Source organism: Garra rufa, chromosome 7 (genome assembly GCF_049309525.1).
Source record: "Garra rufa chromosome 7, GarRuf1.0, whole genome shotgun sequence".
Lineage (NCBI taxonomy): Eukaryota > Metazoa > Chordata > Actinopteri > Cypriniformes > Cyprinidae > Garra > Garra rufa.
In genome coordinates, this window is record NC_133367.1 from 11,236,194 (window position 1) to 11,258,543 (window position 22,350).

At 36.6% G+C, this 22,350-nt stretch overlaps 2 protein-coding genes across 2 annotated transcripts in view; both read right to left on the reverse strand.

Moving 5' to 3' along the window:
* Nucleotides 1-755: 755 nt before the first annotated feature.
* On the reverse strand, nucleotides 756-2,930 carry LOC141337914 (GTPase IMAP family member 7-like). Its single transcript, XM_073843489.1, has 3 exons — nucleotides 2,897-2,930; nucleotides 1,747-1,782; nucleotides 756-1,621 (listed from the first exon to the last, which is right to left on the reverse strand). The coding sequence occupies exons 1-3, from the start codon at nucleotides 2,928-2,930 to the stop codon at nucleotides 756-758; spliced, it is 936 nt and encodes a 311-aa protein (XP_073699590.1).
* An 11,301-nt stretch (nucleotides 2,931-14,231) lies between these two features.
* The window catches only part of LOC141337915 (NACHT, LRR and PYD domains-containing protein 12-like), a 42,536-nt gene continuing 34,417 nt past the window's right edge, over nucleotides 14,232-22,350 (reverse strand). Inside the window, exons 14-17 of the mRNA XM_073843490.1 lie at nucleotides 22,161-22,334; nucleotides 19,815-19,988; nucleotides 14,825-14,998; nucleotides 14,232-14,397 (exon numbers count right to left, since the gene is read on the reverse strand). Of these exons, the coding sequence (XP_073699591.1) occupies nucleotides 14,232-14,397; nucleotides 14,825-14,998; nucleotides 19,815-19,988; nucleotides 22,161-22,334 (688 nt within the window). The remainder of the gene's footprint in view (nucleotides 14,398-14,824; nucleotides 14,999-19,814; nucleotides 19,989-22,160; nucleotides 22,335-22,350) is intronic.

The following is a 22,350-nucleotide window of genomic DNA, read 5'->3' on the forward strand; positions in this document are numbered from 1 at the left end:
TGCACCAAATTATAGTACACTCTAAAAAGTGCTGGGTTAAAAAATAGCCCAACCATAACCCAGCTGCTGGGTAACTATGGGACAGAACACACTGGGTTAAATCATTTGACCCAAAATGCTGGGTTGTTTATTTGACCCAACCAGTGGGTCAGATTAACTGTGTTGCTGGGTTAAACACTACCTAAATATTGGGTTATTTGTCTATTTGTCTAGTTGCCTTGCTACCTTTATATTTACCAATAATAACATATAAATCACAAAATAATGTAAAATGATTATTGTTTCTCTGTAATAGAGTTACACAACACAAAAAATGCATCTGTAAATGTCAATTTAATGAGTTTTCATATTTCTTTTTAATACAGTTTTCAAATAGGTGCAGCTGTCACACATTTTGTCCAAACCTTACAGACACAAATAACGGTTTTAGTAGATCAGTTTCCTTTAAACACAAAACTGTAAACAAGGCACAATATATTCCTATTCTTTATGTCAACATTGCAGCAGCAGAACACATTAAAAAATGAATTATTACCACATTAGTATCATTCCAAACATCGTCCCATTAAAACTAAGCCAAACAAAACAAATCGTTATTGTAATTAAAAAAAAAAAAAAAAAACTGATTAGTGATACCCACTGTTCTGTAAATAAATCACATATCCTATCAAAATTCAATTTCATAATTCAATTCAGCATCTGTTTATTTTTACATATTGTACACTATGCGTAGGCCTTTTAAGCCTGAGCATATGTTACTCAGACTTTGATTTAAATTTGTCTGTGAGGGATTTTAAGTTTTTAAGAATCATTGTGAGTTTATTCTCTTTAGTGTAAATCTTTCTTGTCTCCAGTCTGAACTCTTGAAGCTTTCCCTCGTAATAACGCTTGTATTCATTCAATCTTTCCTCCAGCTTCTGCTTCTCTTTAGCAAATTTGGCCTCCAGTTCTTTTTCTTTGTCTTGTAATTTTTTCTCATATTCTCGTCTGAGTTCCTCTTCTTGAGTTTTCAGCATGAGCTCTACATCCTCATAAGAGTCACTGGTGTAATATTCTCCTCTGTTAGCTGCGACCATGGCGTCTACTTTCTCCAGCAGCTCCACAACCTGATCACGATCCTCCATGTCATTATTGTTGAAGACGTGATATCTGCCCCCACAGCGACTCAGGATTTCTTTCAGGTCCCCAGAGGCTTCACTGATGTCTTCCTCAAAAGAGTCTTCCAGTTCATCACCGTGAGTGAAGAGGACGATTGTGTGTTTATCTCCTTCTTCTCCAAATATGGCTCTGACCTTCTCCACTGAAAGGCTCTCCACTTCAGTAAATGGGCCGAACCGAATGACCAGGATGATGGCGTGAGGTCCAGGTGCCGTCATATTTATACACCTACTGATCTCCTGTTTTAGAAAGTCCTCCTCTGGGATATCGGTGTCAAACATGCCTGGTGTATCTACCAGAGTAACTTTTCTCCCTGCCACATTTTCAGTCACTCTGCCACACTCTTTGGTTACAGATGAAGCACTTTCTGCAGCTTTGAAGTGTTCTCTGCCCAGTATGGTGTTTCCAGAGGAGCTTTTACCTGCTCCAGTCATTCCAACCAACACCAGTCTTCTCTGGGACACTGACAAAGAGTGAGAGGATACTATCATGTGCATAGAAATGAAACAGATTGATTGCTTGTGAAGTACATTGGGCATTAAAGTAAGCAAATGCTAATATTGTGAACATTTGTAGGTGTATACTTACTATTCGGATGATCTGTTACAAAGCTTCCTCTTCTACCTACAAAAAAAATAAGTAGAGATTTGGTTAATCTAATTGAGCTCAGATCCACCAAAGGTGACACTAATATCTGATTGCGTTCGGTAATTGCTCTGCAGTAAATTGCTGGACCATTTCAAGTTGTAAACCTGCAGTAGTTATTGTTGAAACATCAGGCCATCGTAGTGTTTCACGCATTGCCAGGTTTTGGAATAAAGTTATAAACTGCACTTGAGTCATTAGAGATTCAGTTATTGTGGTGCAGAAAAAAATATATACTTACACTATTTCATAGTTACATTTGTTATAATAAAAGAAATTGAGGGATAATACAAATGTTTATGTCTAACTTGAATTAAAAACAGCAATAACATGCATTAGTGCATTAGTTTATACACCGTTTTACCAGCTTCCAACATATACTAGTATAAAATACAGGCATTTGCATACAGAGAGTGGGGTAAATTGAGCCAGTGGGTAAGCTGACCCACCCCCTCTATCTTGGCAAATGTACTTTTTTACGGTCATGTGACCATATATTTTGGAACCATTTCTGCCAGACAGATGTAATAACTGTTACATCAAAGCAAATTCATCCGTGTTTAAAAATATTCATGAAGTATAACGTTGATTTAACAACATTTAAAACCATGCAAATTATTTAGCTAAATATTAGCCTGAAGTGGTAAACTAGCTATTTTTTGTTTCCCCACAATGGCAGCTATATCGCTTTTAAAGACATAATCTCAACTTCGAACATCATAATTTATTTTCTTTCATGACTTTTTAAGGCATGATTTATTTGTCTTACCTGCCGGAAATGGCCTTCCATAATCATTTAAAATACTAGGAAGCACTTTAGATCCTGATAATCCTTTTGTACTCTTATTTGTACTCTTTTAATACCTTAAAATGACCGACGATATAAATCATCCTACTGTACTTTAATGGGGTTTAAAGTTGCCCGTTTTTAGAAGTAAACACTTCACATAACGCTTGCGCTGCAAAATCGAAAGTAAAACATTACGGAGATTCTGTGGTAAAACACTTGTGTGCCCTAAATAGATTACACAAATTATTATCCGTATAATTAGTATGACCCAAAATTGTCTTAAAATGAAGACACAAAAGTTACCTTTTCCCTCTTTTGCGGCGCTTGAGGACGCCATGATGCAAAACAACTGCACCAACTGCGCAGCTCTGAGAAATGGCGACTTCCTTGAGACTCAAATGGAGTTACCGGAAGCACCGCTTCATGTGAATGCACTGTAGGCTATGTGTGAGGAATTACAATGAATGATGATGGTTTATGAGTGTATATAGTGCCTTTTAAAGTAGATTCAAATAAATAAACAGATCTCCTGAATTGTTTTCCTAAAGTGATCATTGTGTTCGTCAACTGAATCAATCTTTTATCTGTTAGTCAGGGATCAGTACATTTTCTCTTTCAACTGTTGACCTGCAAGCAGTTTTTTCCAGGACATCAATAGGATTATCAATATTTTTGTAAGTTTCAGTCTGTCCACACTTTATACAAGCAAAAATACTGAAAATGACTAGAATCAGGAGTGTCTCTGATGATGATCTTTACACAATGTTTCCAGAACAAATCAAACTCTTACTTCTTTGTTTCTTTGTGGATTGTTTTGTCTTTATGTTTTAAGGCGAGTTCTTTGCTCTTTTCTTAGACAGTGTTTTCGTGATGTTTTCTCTGAGATCAATCTTTTTCTTCAGGTGCTGCTGAAGAATGTCATTTAATTTCCTCTTTGTTTCTTTCACAATATTTTCCTGAAGCTTTGATATAATTTCAAATGTTTTCCACTGAATCAGTATACAGTATGCACCTCTGTCTCTCTCAAAGAATTCAGACATTGATTTTTTCTATTTCTTCGCTTGTCTTCTTCAGTTCTCTTTGAGAACCACCTTCATCAACTTTATGAATTGTTTCATCTTCTATTTTGTTTTGTATTTTGTTCTCAGTTTCCATGGCTCTGCGAAAACTCCAGAAACACTTCCTGTATCGATCTCCAGTTTCCTGTAGACTGAAATCTCCAGAGATTTCCAGAAGCTAAACACAATAAAGCCTCCCAGACATCTTTAATATGACCTTTTAAATCTTTCAGCATCATTCTGTCTGACTTTGAGTCTTGAGGTCTTGAATGTTCTCACAGCATTTTAGGATTTCCCAGAGCCTCGAATCCCTAAAACTGACAGCACAAAGACTCTCTGGTCTCCCAGTTTGTGGATGAGTTGATCTAGAACAGCAGAGATCCAGATCACAGGAACATGAGCAGCATCTCCATCCATCAGCTCCAGTGGAAATCCAGAGATCATCATCTCTGCTGCGAGACTCGGGAGAGAAGAGAAGTCCATCTGCAGGTCTTTCTTGTTCTTCTTCACAGATGAACATGATTCATAGATCTGACCCATCTCCCTCATGATGTGCTCCAAACCAAATGGTGCCGCTTGAAGATCCTCAGATATTCTCAAAAGTTCATTTTGTGCAGCTTCAGATTGTACATATTTATCATGATTCTCTTTCGTTTTTAAGACTGTGCACCACTTTTTATCATATTTGTTATGTACAGCAGAAATATCAGCTGATGTATATTCATCCAGGAGGATTCTGAGCCATTTAATAAAAAAAACATCTTCTCATGGTTATCATATGTGTTCATTTAATGAATAAAGAGCTTCATAAACTCACTGATGTCAGATTCATGCTGTTGTTGACGGATTTCTTTAATTTCCGTGTATTTTCTACTGATGTCCATTTCTGTCTCATCTCCTTGGGGTCGATGTAGTTCTCTGTTCTTCTGACTCCACTGATGCCACAGTTTCCCCTGATGAGGCAGAAATGATTCTTTGACTTTCATCAGATCTTTCTTCTCCAGTAAACTCATCATCTTCTGTGCTGCTTCTCTTCCTCTTCTGCAGTCATCATCATCTTCCTCATCTACTCTGATATAAGATGATTCTGAGTGACACTCATTTATTTACTCATTTATGGCTCTTCTCAGTTCTTTAGACACATCTGACTGATTTCTGACAAAAGCAGGCAAAAGTTCAAGCTTGAGACATACAGTGGTGTGAAAAAGTGTTGGCCCCCTTCCTGATTTTTTATTTTTATTTTCCAATGTATTAGAAACTTTACATTTGCTAATGTATCGGTCCAGCTTCTGCAATCAGTAGACACTTAAGTGCGACTTTACTGACATGTAGTGGTCAAATTATGCGAATCACTCAAAACAGGAATCAGTGGCGGATCCCAACACAAAATAAAAATAAATGAGATTTGCTTCATGTGATAATTTACATTAGCTATTAATAATATTTATTTATTTGTTTATTTATTTAACATGTATTTAGAGCTGCAGCTGGTCGTAATAATGGAGTGTTTTACTAGTTAGCAGTGAATCTCTTAAACCAATGGTCATAGGTTTGTGTCGGATCTTTGGAAAACATGGCCGAAGACACGAAGAGCGGAGAAACTGACAAACCGTTTATGGTCTTTATTAATTATAATTCCTCTATGTTGCATATAGTGTCATTCAGATTTATTAACTACATTGTAAACAGTTTCTTATTATTGTCATCTGTAATGAAGTGATTGAGTTTTCCAGTCAGTTGCTCAGTTTGACCACTAGATGTCAGTAAAGCACTGATTTCACATGAGCAGGTGAAGGATTTCTATTACATGCATTTATTCATTTACTTTGGATTGATTTGGAAGTTAAATTGATCTGAATCTGTGTTTGTCAGATGTTCAGTGCTGTCTGTTCTTCTGCTCTGCAGGATCTGCTCATGGATCACTATGTCTCTGGAGATCTGCTGATGTTGTTGAGTAAGTTTGGTGATGGTATCTGGAGGACATGAGATGCTGATGGCCATCATTCAGTCCACAGACTCGCTTCTGACAGATGATCGAAGGCAAAGTGAATAGAGGAGGGGGAAAAGGAATTCAGGTCATGTTTGTAAATGAGAAGTGGTTCCCAAACAGTTTACTTGGATAAATAAGGTTAAATAAAAAATAAAAATAAAAAAGAGACAAGAATGTAATTTTGTCAAAGCTTCACTGATTAATGATCAAGAATGCAAGGATCCTGAAAAAAAAGAAAAAAGAACTGAACTTGAGAGAATACCTGAGGATCTTCAAGCTGCATCCTTTGGTTTGGAGCACATCATGAGGGAGATCGGTCAGATCTATGAATCATGTTCATCTGTGAAGAAGAACAAGAAAGACCTGCAGATGGACTTCTCTTCTCTCCCGAGTCTCGCAGCAGAGATGATGATCTCTGGATTTCCACTGGAGCTGATGGATGGAGATGCTGCTCATGTTCCTGTGATCTGGATCTCTGCTGTTCTAGATCAACTCATCCACAAACTGGGAGACCAGAGAGTCTTTGTGCTGTCAGTTTTAGGGATTCAGAGCTCTGGGAAATCCACCATGATGAATGCCATGTTTGGACTCCATAGAAAACCAACTTAGATCTCACAGTGCTTCCTTCCACAGTTTTAGAGGAATTATTGGCACATATTTCAGTTCAACTCAGAATCTCTGTGCTGATATTTGAACTCATTTAGTGGCAGGTGATCAGTGTTTTAATACAACAAATGGAAGATTTAAATATAGAGAATACAGAAGAGTCCTACTGGAAGTGGTTTTTGTGCAGATTCCAGAAAGATCTGGAAAAATACTACAATAAAACATTTCAGGGTTATGAAAAAATACCAGATCATTGGAAATACTACTCAAAACGGGACTCTATTGAGAGTTTGTAAATACATGTAATGGAGAAGATGAAGAATGAGACTCTTGTGTCTCCTCTCAGATTCAGACTCATCTACACTCAAGAAGATCAGATCTCATCAAATACAGTCCAGGATTTAAGACCAGATTCAGTCCCACATATGATCAAAGTAACATATTCTGCAGACATGCGTGACTGATGAAGATAAGACTGTTTACTGTATATTACAGTTTAAACAGTTTAATCTCTATGATAAACAAACAAAAAAAAACATATTAGTGACTAATGAGACATGTGAAAAAAGGACATGTCAATCTGATTTATATCCAAATCCAGTCCAAACATACTTTATACAAATAATGTAACATCACTGTAAGGACAATAAACTTTTAGTAAAATCAAACTTGTCAAGTGTCCTTTTACAATGATTTCATATTATTGGTCATTTTAAAAGTATAATACATTTACACTTTAAGAGAACACATAGAAGAAATACAGAGAGTAAGTTTTTAGGATGAAAACGTTGGATAGTTTCCATGTACGTGTCTAAATCAACCTTAAATAAAGAAAAGAGGGTTTTTAAAGACTTTTTATTTAAGATTTTTATTTATGAAATTTAAATTTAGCCAGCGGGGGAAAAAATAATTCAGTTCTTTCCTATATTGTCTTTAAGTATCTTCAAGCAATCCAAAGTAAACATTTTAAACAGTACAATACATACACCATTTAACTTTCTGTAATTTCAGAGTTGTTTTGACTTAAAATAGAGAAAAAGTGTAATTATGTGGAAAGGTTTGAGAAGTAGAGCCACCATGGCAACATTTCCAAAAACTTCCCACTTCTCTGTCAGTGAACAGTGTCGTTTATCGTCCACAAGGGGGCGGCTTTTATTCTGGCGCTCTTCATGAATTCACTCAAGAACTTGATGAGAAACTAGAGGAGCAGAACTTGTTGAGATGATCAGACTGGAGCTCCCGCTCATCCGCAGCACATCATTCCATCATCCAGATCCGTTCAGCAGAGCCTCACGATGATGCTGAGCGTGCTATTCGCTCTGATTGTGTTTGCCGGCTCAGTTCAGGCGGATAAACGCGCGGTGGAGATGAAGGTGAGCCTGATGGAGTCATCATCATCATCATCCTCCTCATCACTGGAGCTGAACGCCTCCGCAGAGCATCACGGTGAGGAAGATGAAGATAAGGATGCGCGCTCGCAGAGAGTTCCGCGCGGGTCCAAACACAAGCAGCGCGAGCGGAATGCGCACCGACACCCGCGCCCTCACACCGACCCAGACGCGTTCTTTACCACCCCGCGGACGTTCAACGGCTCGCTGCGCGTTCACAACCCGCTCTACCCGCTCACGGACGAGTCGTACAGCGCCTACGCGGTCATGCTGCTGGCGCTCATCGTGTTCTCCGTGGGCATTGTGGGCAATCTGGCGCTCATGTGTATCGTATGGCACAATTATTACCTGAAGAGCACTTGGAACTGCGCTCTGGCCAGTCTGGCGTTCTGGGACTTCATGGTCCTGTTCTTCTGCCTGCCAGTGGTGATCTTCAACGAGCTGACCAAGAGGAGGCTGATGGGAGATCTGTCCTGCAGGATAGTGCCATATGTGGAGGTCAGCAATTAGTTGATTAATTAGGCAACTAATCAGACAATCTGTACACATAGCTTACATACAAACATCAATCAAACGCACCTAACAATAATATGTATAATTCAATAATATGCGGACATTCTCGTTCTAAATGTTCTAAATGTTTTTTAAATCTTTAACAAACGTTCTTTCTTGGTTATTCAAACGTGAAAGGAACATTCCATTTTACAAACATTATTGGAACGTTATCTTTGACTGTTCTCTGAAAGTTCTAAAAAAAATTAGTAACATTTGGAAATGTTATACAAATGTCCAACCTAAACATTTTAGAAAAGAAAACATAATGTGTTACTTGGATGCTCGTATAACGTTTTTAAACGTTACTACTTGTTTTAGAACGTCCAGGGAACATTCAAAAGTGACATTCACATGATGTTTGCAAAATGGTAAAATGGAATATTTTAATAACCAAGAAAAAAAACTTTAAAACATTTTAAAATTGGACAGGTTTAACCACTTTGAGAACATTCAGAATGAAAGTTTCACAGGAGCATTATCAAAACCGATGACATTTTGGGAGCATTTTAAAGACGTTTGTTCGTAACTTTGAGAGAACCTTGCCAGAATGTTCTGAAAAAAAAAAAAATAGTTTTATATATCAATCCTATTTCTTGAAGTAATAAAGTTTATATCAAAAACAAAATTACCATGGTAACATGCTAATACCACAGCACTTTTTTGTAAGTGAACAGACTAAATTTTTTTCCCACCCTTAATATCAAATTGTAAGAAAGCTAGCCATCGTGATCCATCAGAGATGGTGTGTGTTCTATTGTGGGTAGTTTCTTGAGTTCATTTTCCAGCCTCCTCTTTCCAGCACCAGCTCTGCTGATTGTCATGTAAATGAGATCTCTGGGTAATTAGCGTCACTAATTGGCCTCATTAGCGTGTTGAATGAGTGTTTAGAGTGTGTTTTAAGGGCAGGATTGTCTGTGGAGAGTGTTTGCATGTCTGTTGACCCACTTCTGCGGCCCTAAAACATTTTATTATACAGCAGTAAATTAACATATTAAACCCTTATTTATATCATACATGTTGAAGGCAAAGAATGGTAAAATCATGGTACTGTAATATATATATATATACCATAGAATTGAGCAATTGCATATTAATATACCATGGTACTTAGATGGTTTTCCAAGAATACCATGGTTCTACCATAGTTGTTGAAAATGTGGTTTTACCATGATATGTGTCTAAAAGCAGAGTATCGCTATTATATATGTCCAAAATCATAGTATTACTATACAAGATGTCCAAAAAACATGGTTTTACCATGGAACATGTCCAAAAACATGGTATCACAAGAAGCAGAAGTCTGAGAAATAAAAATGGTACAACCATAGTACTGTAGAAGTAGTAGATTTTTTTTATTATTATATAACCCTGGTAAATATCCTCAAATGTGTGGATTTACCTTTGGACATGTTCAGAAACATGGCATCACCATAGGATACACCCAAAAAGGACTACCTCTAATGTCTAAAACATAGTAGAAAAAAACAAGGTATCATCATGGTAAATGAAAAAAGGGTTTTACCATCTTGAATGTCCAAAAACATGCTAATAATGTAAAAAAAAATGGTATGACCATTTTACATGTCCAAAATGTGGCATGACTGTGTAGCACTATAGATGTAGTAGATTTTAAAAAAAACATGGTGAAACCATGGTACATGTCCCCAAAAATGTGGTTTTATCATTGTACATGTTCAAAAACGTGGTATCACCATAGTAGACATCCAAAAAGGAATGGCATCACCATGGTAAATATCTAAAAAATTATGTCAGCACAGTAGAAAAAAAAATGGTACATGTAAAAAAAATGGCATGACCATTGTACATGTCCAGAAAACATGGCTTTGCCATGGTACATTTCCAAATATGGTTTAACCATTGTGCAAGTTCAAAAAACATGCTGTATGGCCATCACCATGATATTTAAAAAAGCATATGATCATAGTAGAAAAAAGGTTTCACCATCTTTCATGTCTAAAAACATGGTATCACGAGAAGAGATGTCTAAAAGATGACATGACCATTGTACATATCCAAAAAACATGTTGATATTCAAAAACATGGTATTACCAATGTCCAAAAAAAAACACACACAGTATAACCATTGTAGATGTCCGCAATATGGTATAACCATGTGTTCAAAAACATGACATCACCATGGTAGACATCCAAAAAAGAGTGGTATCACCATGGGAAATGTCTAAAAAAAAACATCAGCATAGTAGATATTATAAACAACATGGTTTCACCATAGTTAATGTAAAAAAAAAATGGTTTTACCATTGTACATGTTCAGAAAAAAGAGTGGTATCACCATGATAAATGTCTACAAACACATGTTATCATAGTAGAAAAAGGGTTTTACCATCTTGAATGTCCAAAAACATGGTATCACCAGAGTAGATGTCCTAAAAACATGGCTTTGTCATGGTACATGTCCAAAATATGGTATAACCATTGTGTATGTTCAAAAAACATGTTGCATGACTATAGTACTGTAGATATAGTAGATTTCCAAAACAATATGGTATAACTATGGTAAATGTCCCTTAACATTTGTTTATACATGTTTAAGCCATGTTTTAGAATATATACAATGGTACCGAATTTTAGGGGAATTTTACTGTGGTGAATACCATGTTTTCTGGAGATCTACTATATCTACAGTACATTTGTCATTTTTAAACATGCACAATGGTCATACCATGTTTTTTTGGACATCTACTCTGGTGATACCATGTTTTTGAAAATGCAAGATGATAAAACCTTTTTTTCTACTATGATGACTTTTTTTTTAGACATTTACCATGGTGATACCATACTTTTTTCGATGTCTACCATGTTTTTGAACATTTTAAAGGACATTTATCATAGTTTTACCATTTTTTTTTTAAAAATCTACTATATCTAAAGTACTATAGTCATACAATGTTTTTTGAACATACACAGTGGTTATACCATATTTTGGACATGTACCATGACAAAGTCATGTTTTTGGACATCATTCAGAAAGGAGTGGTACCTCCATGGTAAATGTCTAAAAAAATGGTTTTACCATTGTACAAAATATACAGTATAGTGGTACCCATGCTATGATTTTACAAATATCCTGCAGGTCATGCATATTACAATGATTTCTGAAGGATCATGTGACACTGAAGACTGAAGTAATGCTGAAAATAAAATGCATTTATTTAATGAGCACTGTGCTACGTCCAAACAGACTGCATTGTATTTTATGTATAATCATTTTTATTCTTACCTGTTTTAAGTAATTTTAAATACATTTTTAAATAATTTTAAATGTTCTAAAATTCAGTTTTTATTGTTGTGATGATTATTTTATTTCCGTTTATGTACATCACTTTGAATTACCATTGTGTATGAAATGTGCTATATAAATAAACTTGCCTTTCCTTGCTTTGACTATATAAGGAGAAAGAGAGAGATGGCAAAAACATTTTTTACACATTTAATCTCTTTTTGAAGACAATAGAAAGGAGGTAACTTTCTTTAAGCTGTGGAGTCAGACGGAGGGCTTGCATTTACTTCAGAAACGACATTGAAGAAGACTATTACAACTAGAACCAACTCAAGCCCACGATGGTGACACACATTTGCAGTATAAGAACTTTCCTTGTGGTATAACAGATTCTTCATTCTCATTGTCTAGCACTGTGTTAAGCTTTAGTGAATATTATGTACAGTAAGCACTAGAATTAGAGAAAAAAAAAACTTTAATTTTACTTTTTGTGCAAAGTAATAAAAACAATGCACAGTGGCACATCTTTTGCATTGTTTTGTGCAGTAATTCAGTTGTTTAAATATGAATGCACAGCAAAAAATGCAATGCAATGTCTTGTTTTCTAGTATTAATCAAGGTGCATTTACTTTACAAAGAAAATTACTTAAGATATTAAGTCTTGTTTTCTAAAAAATAAAAATTTTGTTAGTTTTTGCTTAAGAAAAATAATCTTAATTCAAAGGCTAAATGTGTCACATTTCACGTCTGTTTTTGTCCTGTTTTTTAGTCCTCGTTTGTGTAATCACCGTCACCTGTGTTTAATTATGAGTTACCCTTTATAAGTCTGTCCTTGATTTCAGTGTATTGTCGGTCCTTAACGTTGTGTGATATGTGTGAAAGTGTTCCTGCCTGTTCCTGCCTTGTTCCTCTTGGAGAATTAGATTAAATATATTGTTAATTGTTAATCTCGTCTATCGTCTCGTCTCGTCCTACACACACCCCTAACAAAATGATTATTTTTCTTGCCCCATTGGCAAATACTTTAGCTTGTTTGTTTAATGCAAAATATTAACAAAATTTTGGTAACATAAAAAAAAAAAAAAAAAAAAAAAAAAAAAAACAAGACAAAATATCTTTTACTTGTAAATTCTTCTTGATTTAAGATGTACTAGAAAACAACAAATACTAAGAAAATATTTTGCAGTGTATTGTTTTAATAGACAGTACAGTAATTGCTTATAAATCTACATAACTTTGTCATTTTAGTTGTAAAGCTTCTTATTACAACTTTTTTACAACATAAGACAGTAAGATAATTATGTATTATGTAAGAAAAACAAAACGAACAAAAATAAACTGTCAACTGTATGTGTATCATTGTATTTACATGCAAAAACAAATGTAGTGAACAAAGACAATATACTGGATATCTGTACATTAACAACAAACACACACACATAACTGAATATAAAGTAAAATAGAATAATGTGTATAAAATATGAGATAACTAATGTTTTGGATAACATGGACATTTCACATTGTAGACTTGTTTTATATCTTTGACACTTTTAAGTGCTGCACTTGACAATCACATTTCAACATTTGAATCATTATGGATGAGTTTAATACAAATATTATTAAACTGAAGAGCCAGACAGACTCATCTGAGCGTCTTCCTCCTGTTTCAGCTTTCAATAAAACAAAAGCATCATTTGCTTGAATACTAAATCAACATGAATCATTCAGTATCACATGTTTCTAACACACATGCTGCATTATTTGATTGTAAAGTCTGAGTCTCTTCACCTGTATGGATCACATTCACACATTTATCACACATTTCTTTCTCCTCATAGACACAGTAGTGAAGCTCTTCTGTGGATCCTCACCTGATGTTTACTGCTGCTTTCATCAGGATTCAACAACTAGGATAGACAGCAGTTACCATCCTTTGGTGAATCAATTATATTAGGGACTCTTGACAAATAATTTTAATCAACACTGTAAGGTCGAACAAAATAGAGAGAAAGAAAAATCAGTGTTTAGTGGAACAAATTTGCAAATCAGTAACTACTTCAGTTACAGTTTCTTTAAAGGTTACATTTACATGATCTTGCATAGATATTTCTAAAACAATATTTGTGTTTTAAATACATTGAACATGATTTCCATTCATATGTTTGTGTTTGTGTGACTCTATTGAGACACTATAAAGAGAAACACACACTAATGAGTGAACGGCAAATATAATAAACCACAAGAACAAATACTAATGTGATTTTGCCTCAAAACAAAAACCTTTCAGTTCAATGTTCCACTAGTTAAAGCTGTTTTTCATCTAGTTTCAACATTTGTGTTGGTCTCAGTAAATAAGTGAAAGTAAAGTAAGTGTAAAGGAATGTGACGTGTTGCTTGTCAAAATAAAAACACACAAGAGACAGAGACATTGATCATGTGATGCTGGACGGCTGTGAGCTGAAGCTGGAATCTGCACTGATTTTACCAGCGTTTTCCTCCAATCTGACCAAATCTATTTCAAACTGGAATGATTCACTATTACTGATGGCATTAATAAAGCAGCTGTTGTTGGATAAAGCTCTGACAGTCTGCTTTTGTTCTCTTTCCTCCTTTGTGTTCAACATTTTGATCAACTTTACATTTCATTCTGACACAAACCCTTTGAAATAAAGCTGGATGATCATTTGATCATCTCCTTTCACAAATATTTGAAAGTTAATATTTGTCCACATATCAGAGGTAATTGAAGATCTCTTTAATATCACAAAGTGAAGTTTACTCACCTCAGTTTACAGTTTGAGTCTCGTAGCACATCAATGAGCCGCTGCTTTGAGTCTTCAATCATATTATCAGTCAGATCAAGCTCTTTTAGAAACTGCAGTGCTTTTGCGTTTGTCAAAGACTGAGTTAAAGAAGAAACATCTGTAATGCCACAGCCAAAAAGACTAGAAAGAGACAAACAGAGGAAGAGAAGATCATCTTACAAACAAATCATTAAAGTGAAGAATTTGTCACAAATATAATGTCAACCCATGAACCCACTCATCATGAGATATTGGCCCGGTTTCACAGACAGGGCTTAGACTAAGCCAGGATTAGCAGATAGTTCAATTAGGATATTTAAGTAATTTTTATAAACATGCTTAGAAAAAAACATTACTGGTATGCATCTTGAGACAAAACAAAGACACCGATATATTTTAAGATCAGTCAGTGCAAGTTTCTTTCAGTTCAAACAGCTCAGACTTACATTTTGGTCTAGGACTAGGCTTAAGCCTTGTCTGTGAAACCGGGCCATAGTCTAAAGTGTTTTGGTTTAAACTGTTGAAGTGATTTTCATCATTTTGATTCTTGTATGTGAATGTTACTGACCTCAATCTCTCCAGTTTACAGTGTGAATCCTTCAGTACGTCACATAAGTCATTCACTCCTGTGTTTGTTATTTCATTCCAGCTCAGGTCCAGTTCTCTCAGGTGTGATGGGTTTGATTTCAGAGCTGAAGTCAGGATGAGACACTGTTTCTCTGTAATACTGCAATAATACAGACTGAAGACAGAAAGAGAAAGAACAATGACTCAGATCTATGATGATTATGAGCAAATGCTATACAGCCACTAATAAACCAGAAAAATCATGAAATCTTAATGATATGAAACAAACCAAGACAGGAGTATTTGAGGACACTAGTTACAATCCATATCTGAATTTGTCCTTACTCAAAATGTGCATTTTATTCATTTAGATTAATATACAGGATTAATGTAGACACAAAAGGTAACAATTAAATTGTCTAAATTCATAATTTGAAACATGTCAGATTGCAGCTAGTTTAATGCTCTAACACACATACAAACCCATTAACTAATACTATTGCTGAATCTTTCTGATGATGGAGAAATAGAAAAGATGCAGCACTATAAATGATGTGACTTGAGACTGTTGGGATTGGCTTCCGGCTTTGCTACTGTTCAAACGCTCTTGCTTATTGCTCCGCGCTTTGCTCCCTGTTTATGAACTTTTCTCACATTTTTCTAAAGGTGCGTTCACACCGGATGCGAATGAAGTGGCAACCGCAAGTGATTTACATGTTAAGTCAATGCAAAGACGCAAATAGCCATCCTGCGGCGCGAAACGTGCGAATGCGGTGGTGTGAAACGCGCGAATGAACAAGTTTGGACAATCTGTTAAGTTTTAAAAAAACGCTCTTTACTTCATTTGACCTACATATATATACATATTGAGATTATAAGCAAGCTAAAGCTGGCAAATTGAGCTCATTCACCTATTTTACAACTACTTTCCCACTGACGAGTGGCAGAAGCCTCTCCCATGACGCAAATTCGCATCTGTTGTGAAGTGAATTTCACGCACGAATGAAGCGAGTAAACTCAAAATGTTTAAGTGTTCAACTACGCGCAAATAGCGCGATTTAAGTCGCGTCTGGTGTGAACACACCATGAGATTTTAACTTCAACAGATCAGCACAGTGCTCAGACAACACATTTTTGATACAAACATTACGAAAAAGGAGACATTTTGCCTCCCAATGCCAGCAGCTTACATTCCGGAAACAAGAAAACACAGCTGCCTACTTTCAACAGACAAGAAAGAAAATGCCTCTTCTGGAATCCACTTGCTGCACAAACTGACACAGACTTCTACAAAGGATCGTGGTTTTAGAAACAAAGTTACTTGCTGGACTTCCAAAACAGGTGGAACACACAGAAGATCATCATCACGGACCCCCTCAGCATACAGCCGGTGAGTCCTGTGAATCTAGTCAATATTGACAGTGTATAAGTGTAGAGGAACAAGCCAAAACTGATCGACACACAAATCGATGGCACAAACAGGGAGCGAGACCCAAAGGCACTCGAGACATCAGACTGTCAAGAGAATCTCGTATTGCTGCTGTAGCATCCTCTATCCCAGATATGGTTATGACAAGGCTTGCAAAAACTGGTGTTTTACCACCCCCTATAGCGCTTGAAAACAAATTTGAAGCATTCATGAATGTGGTTGAGGAATCCCCAAATGTGACTGAACATGTATCATGTCAGCCAGCTGCTAACATTGCTATAAACAGGCGCGCAAGGTCGAGCAGACAGCGGCACTCAGCTCAGAGCGCACCCGAGCCCAGGACTCTGATAGTGGGGGACTCCATTATCAGAAATATCAGTAGCAGAACTACAACTACATGCTGCTGTCCTCAAGCAACCGTCTCTGATGTGAACAAGGAACTTCGGAACATTCTAATGAAGCACAAGACTGCAAATCGAATCATCATCCATGTGGGAAAGAACGATATTCGGAAAGAGCAGTCAGAGCTCCTAAAGAAGGATTTTGGTGAACTCATTGAAACACTTCGAAGACTTGAAGTTCAGTCTTTCATCAGTGGACCACTCCCAGCAAGGGGATCTAACATGTTTTCACGGTTGCTTGGACTGAATACCTGGCTACAAAGAACCTGCAGTCTAAAAGGAGTCAACTTCATTCAATCTTTTCTGGGACCATAAACAACTGTTCAAACTGGACGGCCTCCACCCAAACAAACTTGGTGTGAGAGTACTAAAGTACAGTATCTATTTTTCACTCCGGCATCCATTAGTAGAATGGGCCAGTCCACCCAACATGAATGGCACACACACACTTGGACAAAGTATGAGTGACAACAGAACATCTTATCAATTTCAGAGTCATCATGTGGTCAACACAACCCACAAGGACACTGACAACGCCATGCAGCCACAACAAGCACTGCTTATGGACACTTTCCTGGCTGAGCCCTGCCCACAGAGCTTATCACAGACAGACTGTGACGTATTACAACAGCTCCAAGACTCAGCACCGAAGGACGACTTTCTGGTAAACAGTCAGGGAAGCCAGGACAACATATTTCAGCCACCAGAAACACCAGAGCCAGAGCTCCATTCACCAGACACATTATCCCTCTCTCCAACATCTCCACTTCTAAGCTTCTCACAGAAAATGGAGGAACTGGTATATGCTGGAACCAGACTCTCCCACTCTTTTGCTGCAAGCCCCCAGTTATCAACTAAAAAGGACAACACAACCACCAAAGCCTGTGGGCCCAGCTCACCCTCCTCCTCCTTTGAGAGCTCTCCGACCGCTGCCACAACATCAGGGCCCAAACCCTCCTCCGTCTGCTGTGAGTGAACCAAAAACAACTGATAACAGCTTTCGGTGATATGTGTCGGGTCCCCGCTACGATAGCAGCAACACTTAGGAATATTTACAGAACAAGCGGGAACCCAGTGTGCCTGTAGTTTTCCCTATTTCTGTTTTAATATGTGATAGAATGTCTAAGGCCTTCTCAAGTCGTACAGTTGACACATCTAATCTGAGGCCTATAAGGCATCAAACTAAGATAGCTCTAGAGACAAAAAAAGTAATGCCATCAAGCTAGCATTTTTAAACATTCGCTCACTAAAAAATAAATCACTTCTGATCAATGACTTTATAACCTCACACAACCTGGATTTTATGTTTCTACAGTAAATGAAACATGGTTAGAAGACAGCTGCAGTGCAACAGTCCTCAATGAAACAGCCCCTCCTAACTTTACTTTCATGAGTGTCTGCAGAGCTGTTAGGAGAGGTGGAGGGGTAGCTGCTCTCTTTAAAGATGTCTATAAATGCAAGCGAGTGTCATTTGGTCAGTACATGTCTTTTGAATATCTAGGGATTGTGCTGAAAGGTGCTCCACGCATTCTATTTATCATTATTTACAGGCCCCCAAAATACTCTCCAGCCTTTGTTGAAGAGTTCACAGAACTGCTATCAATGATTTGTTCAGAGTTTGACTGTTTTGCTATTGCAGGGGATTTTAATGTTCACATAGAAAATGCAGAAATCAAAACTACAAAAGAAATTATAACGGTTTTGAACACTTTTGACCTGATTCAGCATGTGCATGGGCCTACACACAATCGTGGACACACTCTTGATTTACTCATCAGTAAGGGTCTAAAGATTTCATCCACTGTTATTAAGGATGTAGCACTATCTGATCACTTCTGTATTTTCTTTGATATATTGATCTCTGCTACCACTGAATCTAAATCGGTCTCTGTCAGAAAGAGATGCACTAACGATAACACTAGTGTGCTATATATGAAGGTTATATCTTCAATGCCAAGCATTTCTGCAGACTCTGTTGATTCTCTCCTGGAGTCCTTTAACTCAAAAGTTAAGAATGTCATTGATGAAATTGCACCTGTGAAGGTCAGAAAGATGACTGACAGACAGAAATCACTGTGGAGATAATCAACAGCAGTACAGAGTATGAAAAGACAATGCAGTAAAGCTGAGTGGATGTGGCGAAAGACGAAACTTGAAATTCACTATAGCATCTATAACAACAGCCTTCATGCTTTCAATGCTGAACTAGGTAAAGCTAGACAAATGTTCTTTTCAAACCTTATAAACAGCAACTTAAACAACACTTGGACCAAGTGCCAATGCACTGATGAAATTAACAGTTGGATGTGCCAAAGCTTTCTTCAGTTAAACAAGGAGATTGCAAGAATTAGATGTTTTGTTTCCGTCAAGACTTGGAGAAACTTGTTCATGCCTTTATCACCAGCAGGGTGGACTATTGTAATGGTCTCCTCACTCCTTCCCAAGAAGACCATTAGACAGCTGCAGCTCATACAGAACGCTGCTGCCAGGATTCTGACTAGAACCAGAAAATCAGAGCATATTACACCAGTCCTCAGGTCCTTACACTGGCTTCCAGTTATGTTTAGGATAGATTTTAAAGTACTTTTACTCATTTATAAAGCACTCAATGGCCTAGGACCTAAATACATTGCAGATATGCTCACTGAATATAAACCCAACAGACAACTCAGATCACTAGGATCGAGTCAGTTAGTAATATCAAGGGTTCACACAAAACAAGGGGAATCCGCTTTTAGCTATTATGCCGCCCGCAGTTGGAATCAGCTTCCAGAAGAGATCAGATGTGCTAATACATTAGCCACATTTAAATGCAGACTCAAAACTCATCTGTTCAGTTGTGCATTTATTGAATGAGCACTGTGCTACGTCCGAACAGATTGCATTATTTTATGTATAATCATTTTTACTGTTAATTAATTTTAAATAAAATTTTAAATCATTTTAAAAGTTCTTAAATTCTCTGTTTTTATTGTTGTGATTATTATTATTAATTTTCATGATTTTTATGATATTATGATTTGAATTCCTCCTATGTATAGCACTTTGAATTACCATTGTTTATGAAATGTGCTATATAAATAAACTTGCCTTGCCTTAAAATAATCTAAACAGTTAACTTTAATCTGACTGTAACTGCTGTACAGTATAATGATACTAACTCTAGTTTCTCCAGCTTGAATTGTGGGTTCATCAGTAGATCACTGAGGTATTTCACTCCAGAGTCTCCTAGTTTATTCAAGCTCAGGTCCAGTTCTCTCAGGTGTGATGGGTTTGATTTCAGAGCTGAAGTCAGAGCAGAACAACCTTCATCTGTCATTTCACAGCCTCTTAACCTACATTGGCAAAAAGAGGGAGAGCAGAAAATAAGAAGAAAATAAAATAAGTCATATAATTTTCTTATAAGCAAATAAAACAGGAAAAAGATCAACTTGTTTATTTCACCAGATTAGGGATTTCAGTTATTTTTTTCCCAAACCAATAAAACCAAAAGCATATTAACTGATCATTAACTGACAAACAACAAGACTGTGGTCTGCGCAGATAGCCTCGTGAGGTGCACACCGACATACAGCGCTGAATAAAATTGTGTCAAATAATATATGATAAGTTTTGGCTAATTTTTGTGACGCGCTCAAATAATTTGATGGAAATCGAGACGACAGAAAGCACAGCCTGCCTGTCTTCTTTGTTTTACAAAAGCACAATGCTTTATTTTTGTTGTTACTGGACACAAATAAAAGTAAACCCTTTATAGTTTCAAATGATGCTTTACTTTTATCTGTATGACCATAAATGAGGTATTTGAGTTGTTTCTGCTGTTATAAGGAAATAATTGAAGTGATGGCGCTGGTGCCTCATGCACACACACAGCAGATCAGTTCTAGCATTTCTAACTCCACATTGCAGCTGTTCATCATCAAAATAAAATACAGTCAAACACATCAAATATTGACACTGCTTCATTTAAATAGTCCGTAGTACAATCTGTGCTGTTCAGTGTGAGCACCGTACCGCTGTGCTGTTATGACAAACACATTATTGCTCATGTGAAGAATGACCTTTACATCCATATTGAACATGAGTGAAGGACAAAGACTAGTTTACATCAGAAATAATAGTTTAGCACACAAATACATTGTGAAGAGGAGAGTTTTTGGGTTTGTGTCAAATCAGAGAGGTAGACTACATGAGCCCAACAACAGTTTCTGTTTCTATTTAACTTTCAATTCATTCATTTTGTCTCGACGCTTATAAACTACTTATTTTTTTTTTTTTCATTCTTGTGCTGTTCTGAATGGCATTAAATTAAAAGGATTTGTTGTGGAGTAAGGAGGACTGAAATAGACTATAGCTATGTTTATAGTGTTTATAATGTTAGCAAACATTTCACTTTATTTACCGCTATATAAATATTGCTAAATGCAATAATAAAATGTGACTTGTTTGTGACTGATCTGTTTTTATTCGCTCTGTCTTTCAAAAACAAAATTTTATATTCAAACTATGCAGCAGAAGTTTAAAAAAATTACTTGTAAAACTAAATTAAGTACAAATATAATGTGAAGCAAGTCTCATCATGAGATATTGCATATAAAGTGTTTAAAACTGTTGAAGTGATTTTCATCATTGTTACGGCTATATCGGTTTGCCGGTGTGTTGCGCTCTTTTTTTTTTTCTCTCTCACAATATCAAACTCTCTCAGGTTACTCCTCTGGGTTCCCATTTGACCAGGAAGATGTCTGTCAAACTGGCGTGACGTCACTGCCCACGCTGCCAATCACGGACTGTGGCTACAGTTTAAAGAGACGCCGGAGCGAGCGTTCACGGGCATGCTTGCGCTTGGTTTTGCTTTGTTCTGTTCTATTTTATTCTGTTCTAGCCTGGTTGTTGTTTGTTACCCTAGTAGTAACCTTAGTGTGTTTATAGTTATCAGCCCTTTTTGATGCAAATATGCATTCTGTAATTCGTTCTACGATCTTGTGATCGCTTGTTTTCCCCTGGGAAAAAAGGACAGGAAGATGTCACGTGACTTACACGGTACCACACGTAGACAATGTATAGACACACCAGGTTAGGAGTGAGCGCCACACTTTTGTTTTGGTTTAGATAGTAGTTTATGTAGAGCGTTTTAACGCTGAAGATTTTTCTTTTCCTTTTCCTTTTTATTTACAATTAGGTTAGAGGTTAATGGTAAGTTAGTTTGAGTTTAGTTATATTATTTTCTTTCCTTTGACGCCACTTATGTTCCCTTTTCCCTTGGGTCTATTTAATAATTTGTTTGGTTTTATTTTTGATTTGTTAACATCTCTCACTGTATATATTTTGCATTTCATTCTTTGTTTAAATTTCACTTTTTGTATAATAAATTTCATTGTTTGGCAGTTTTTTTCGATTTAGGTTTGGTTTCTTTATCAAATTTTCATTCTCTAAAATGTTACTTCCTACACCCTAGAATTACCACCAAAGTTGTATCATTTTGATTCTTGTATGTGAATGTTACTGACCTCAATCTCTCCAGTTTACAGTGTGAATCCTTCAGTACGTCACATAAGTCATTCACTCCTGTGTTTTTTATTTGATTCTCACTGAGGTTCAGTCCTCTCAGGTGTGATGGGTTTGATTTCAGAGCTGAAGTCAGGATGAGACACTGTTTCTCTGTAATACTGCATCCCCACAGACTGAAGACAGAAAGAG

Excerpts from the sequence above, each read along its gene's own strand:
- LOC141337914 (XM_073843489.1), bottom strand. The coding sequence starts at position 2,930 with ATGGCGTCCTCAAGCGCCGCAAAAGAGGGAAAAG. Across the intron at positions 1,783-2,896 it reads CGCCGCAAAAGAGGGAAAAG|GTAGAAGAGGAAGCTTTGTA; the intron begins GTAACTTTTGTG and ends TTTTTTTTGTAG. Across the intron at positions 1,622-1,746 it reads TGTAACAGATCATCCGAATA|TGTCCCAGAGAAGACTGGTG; the intron begins GTAAGTATACAC and ends ACTCTTTGTCAG.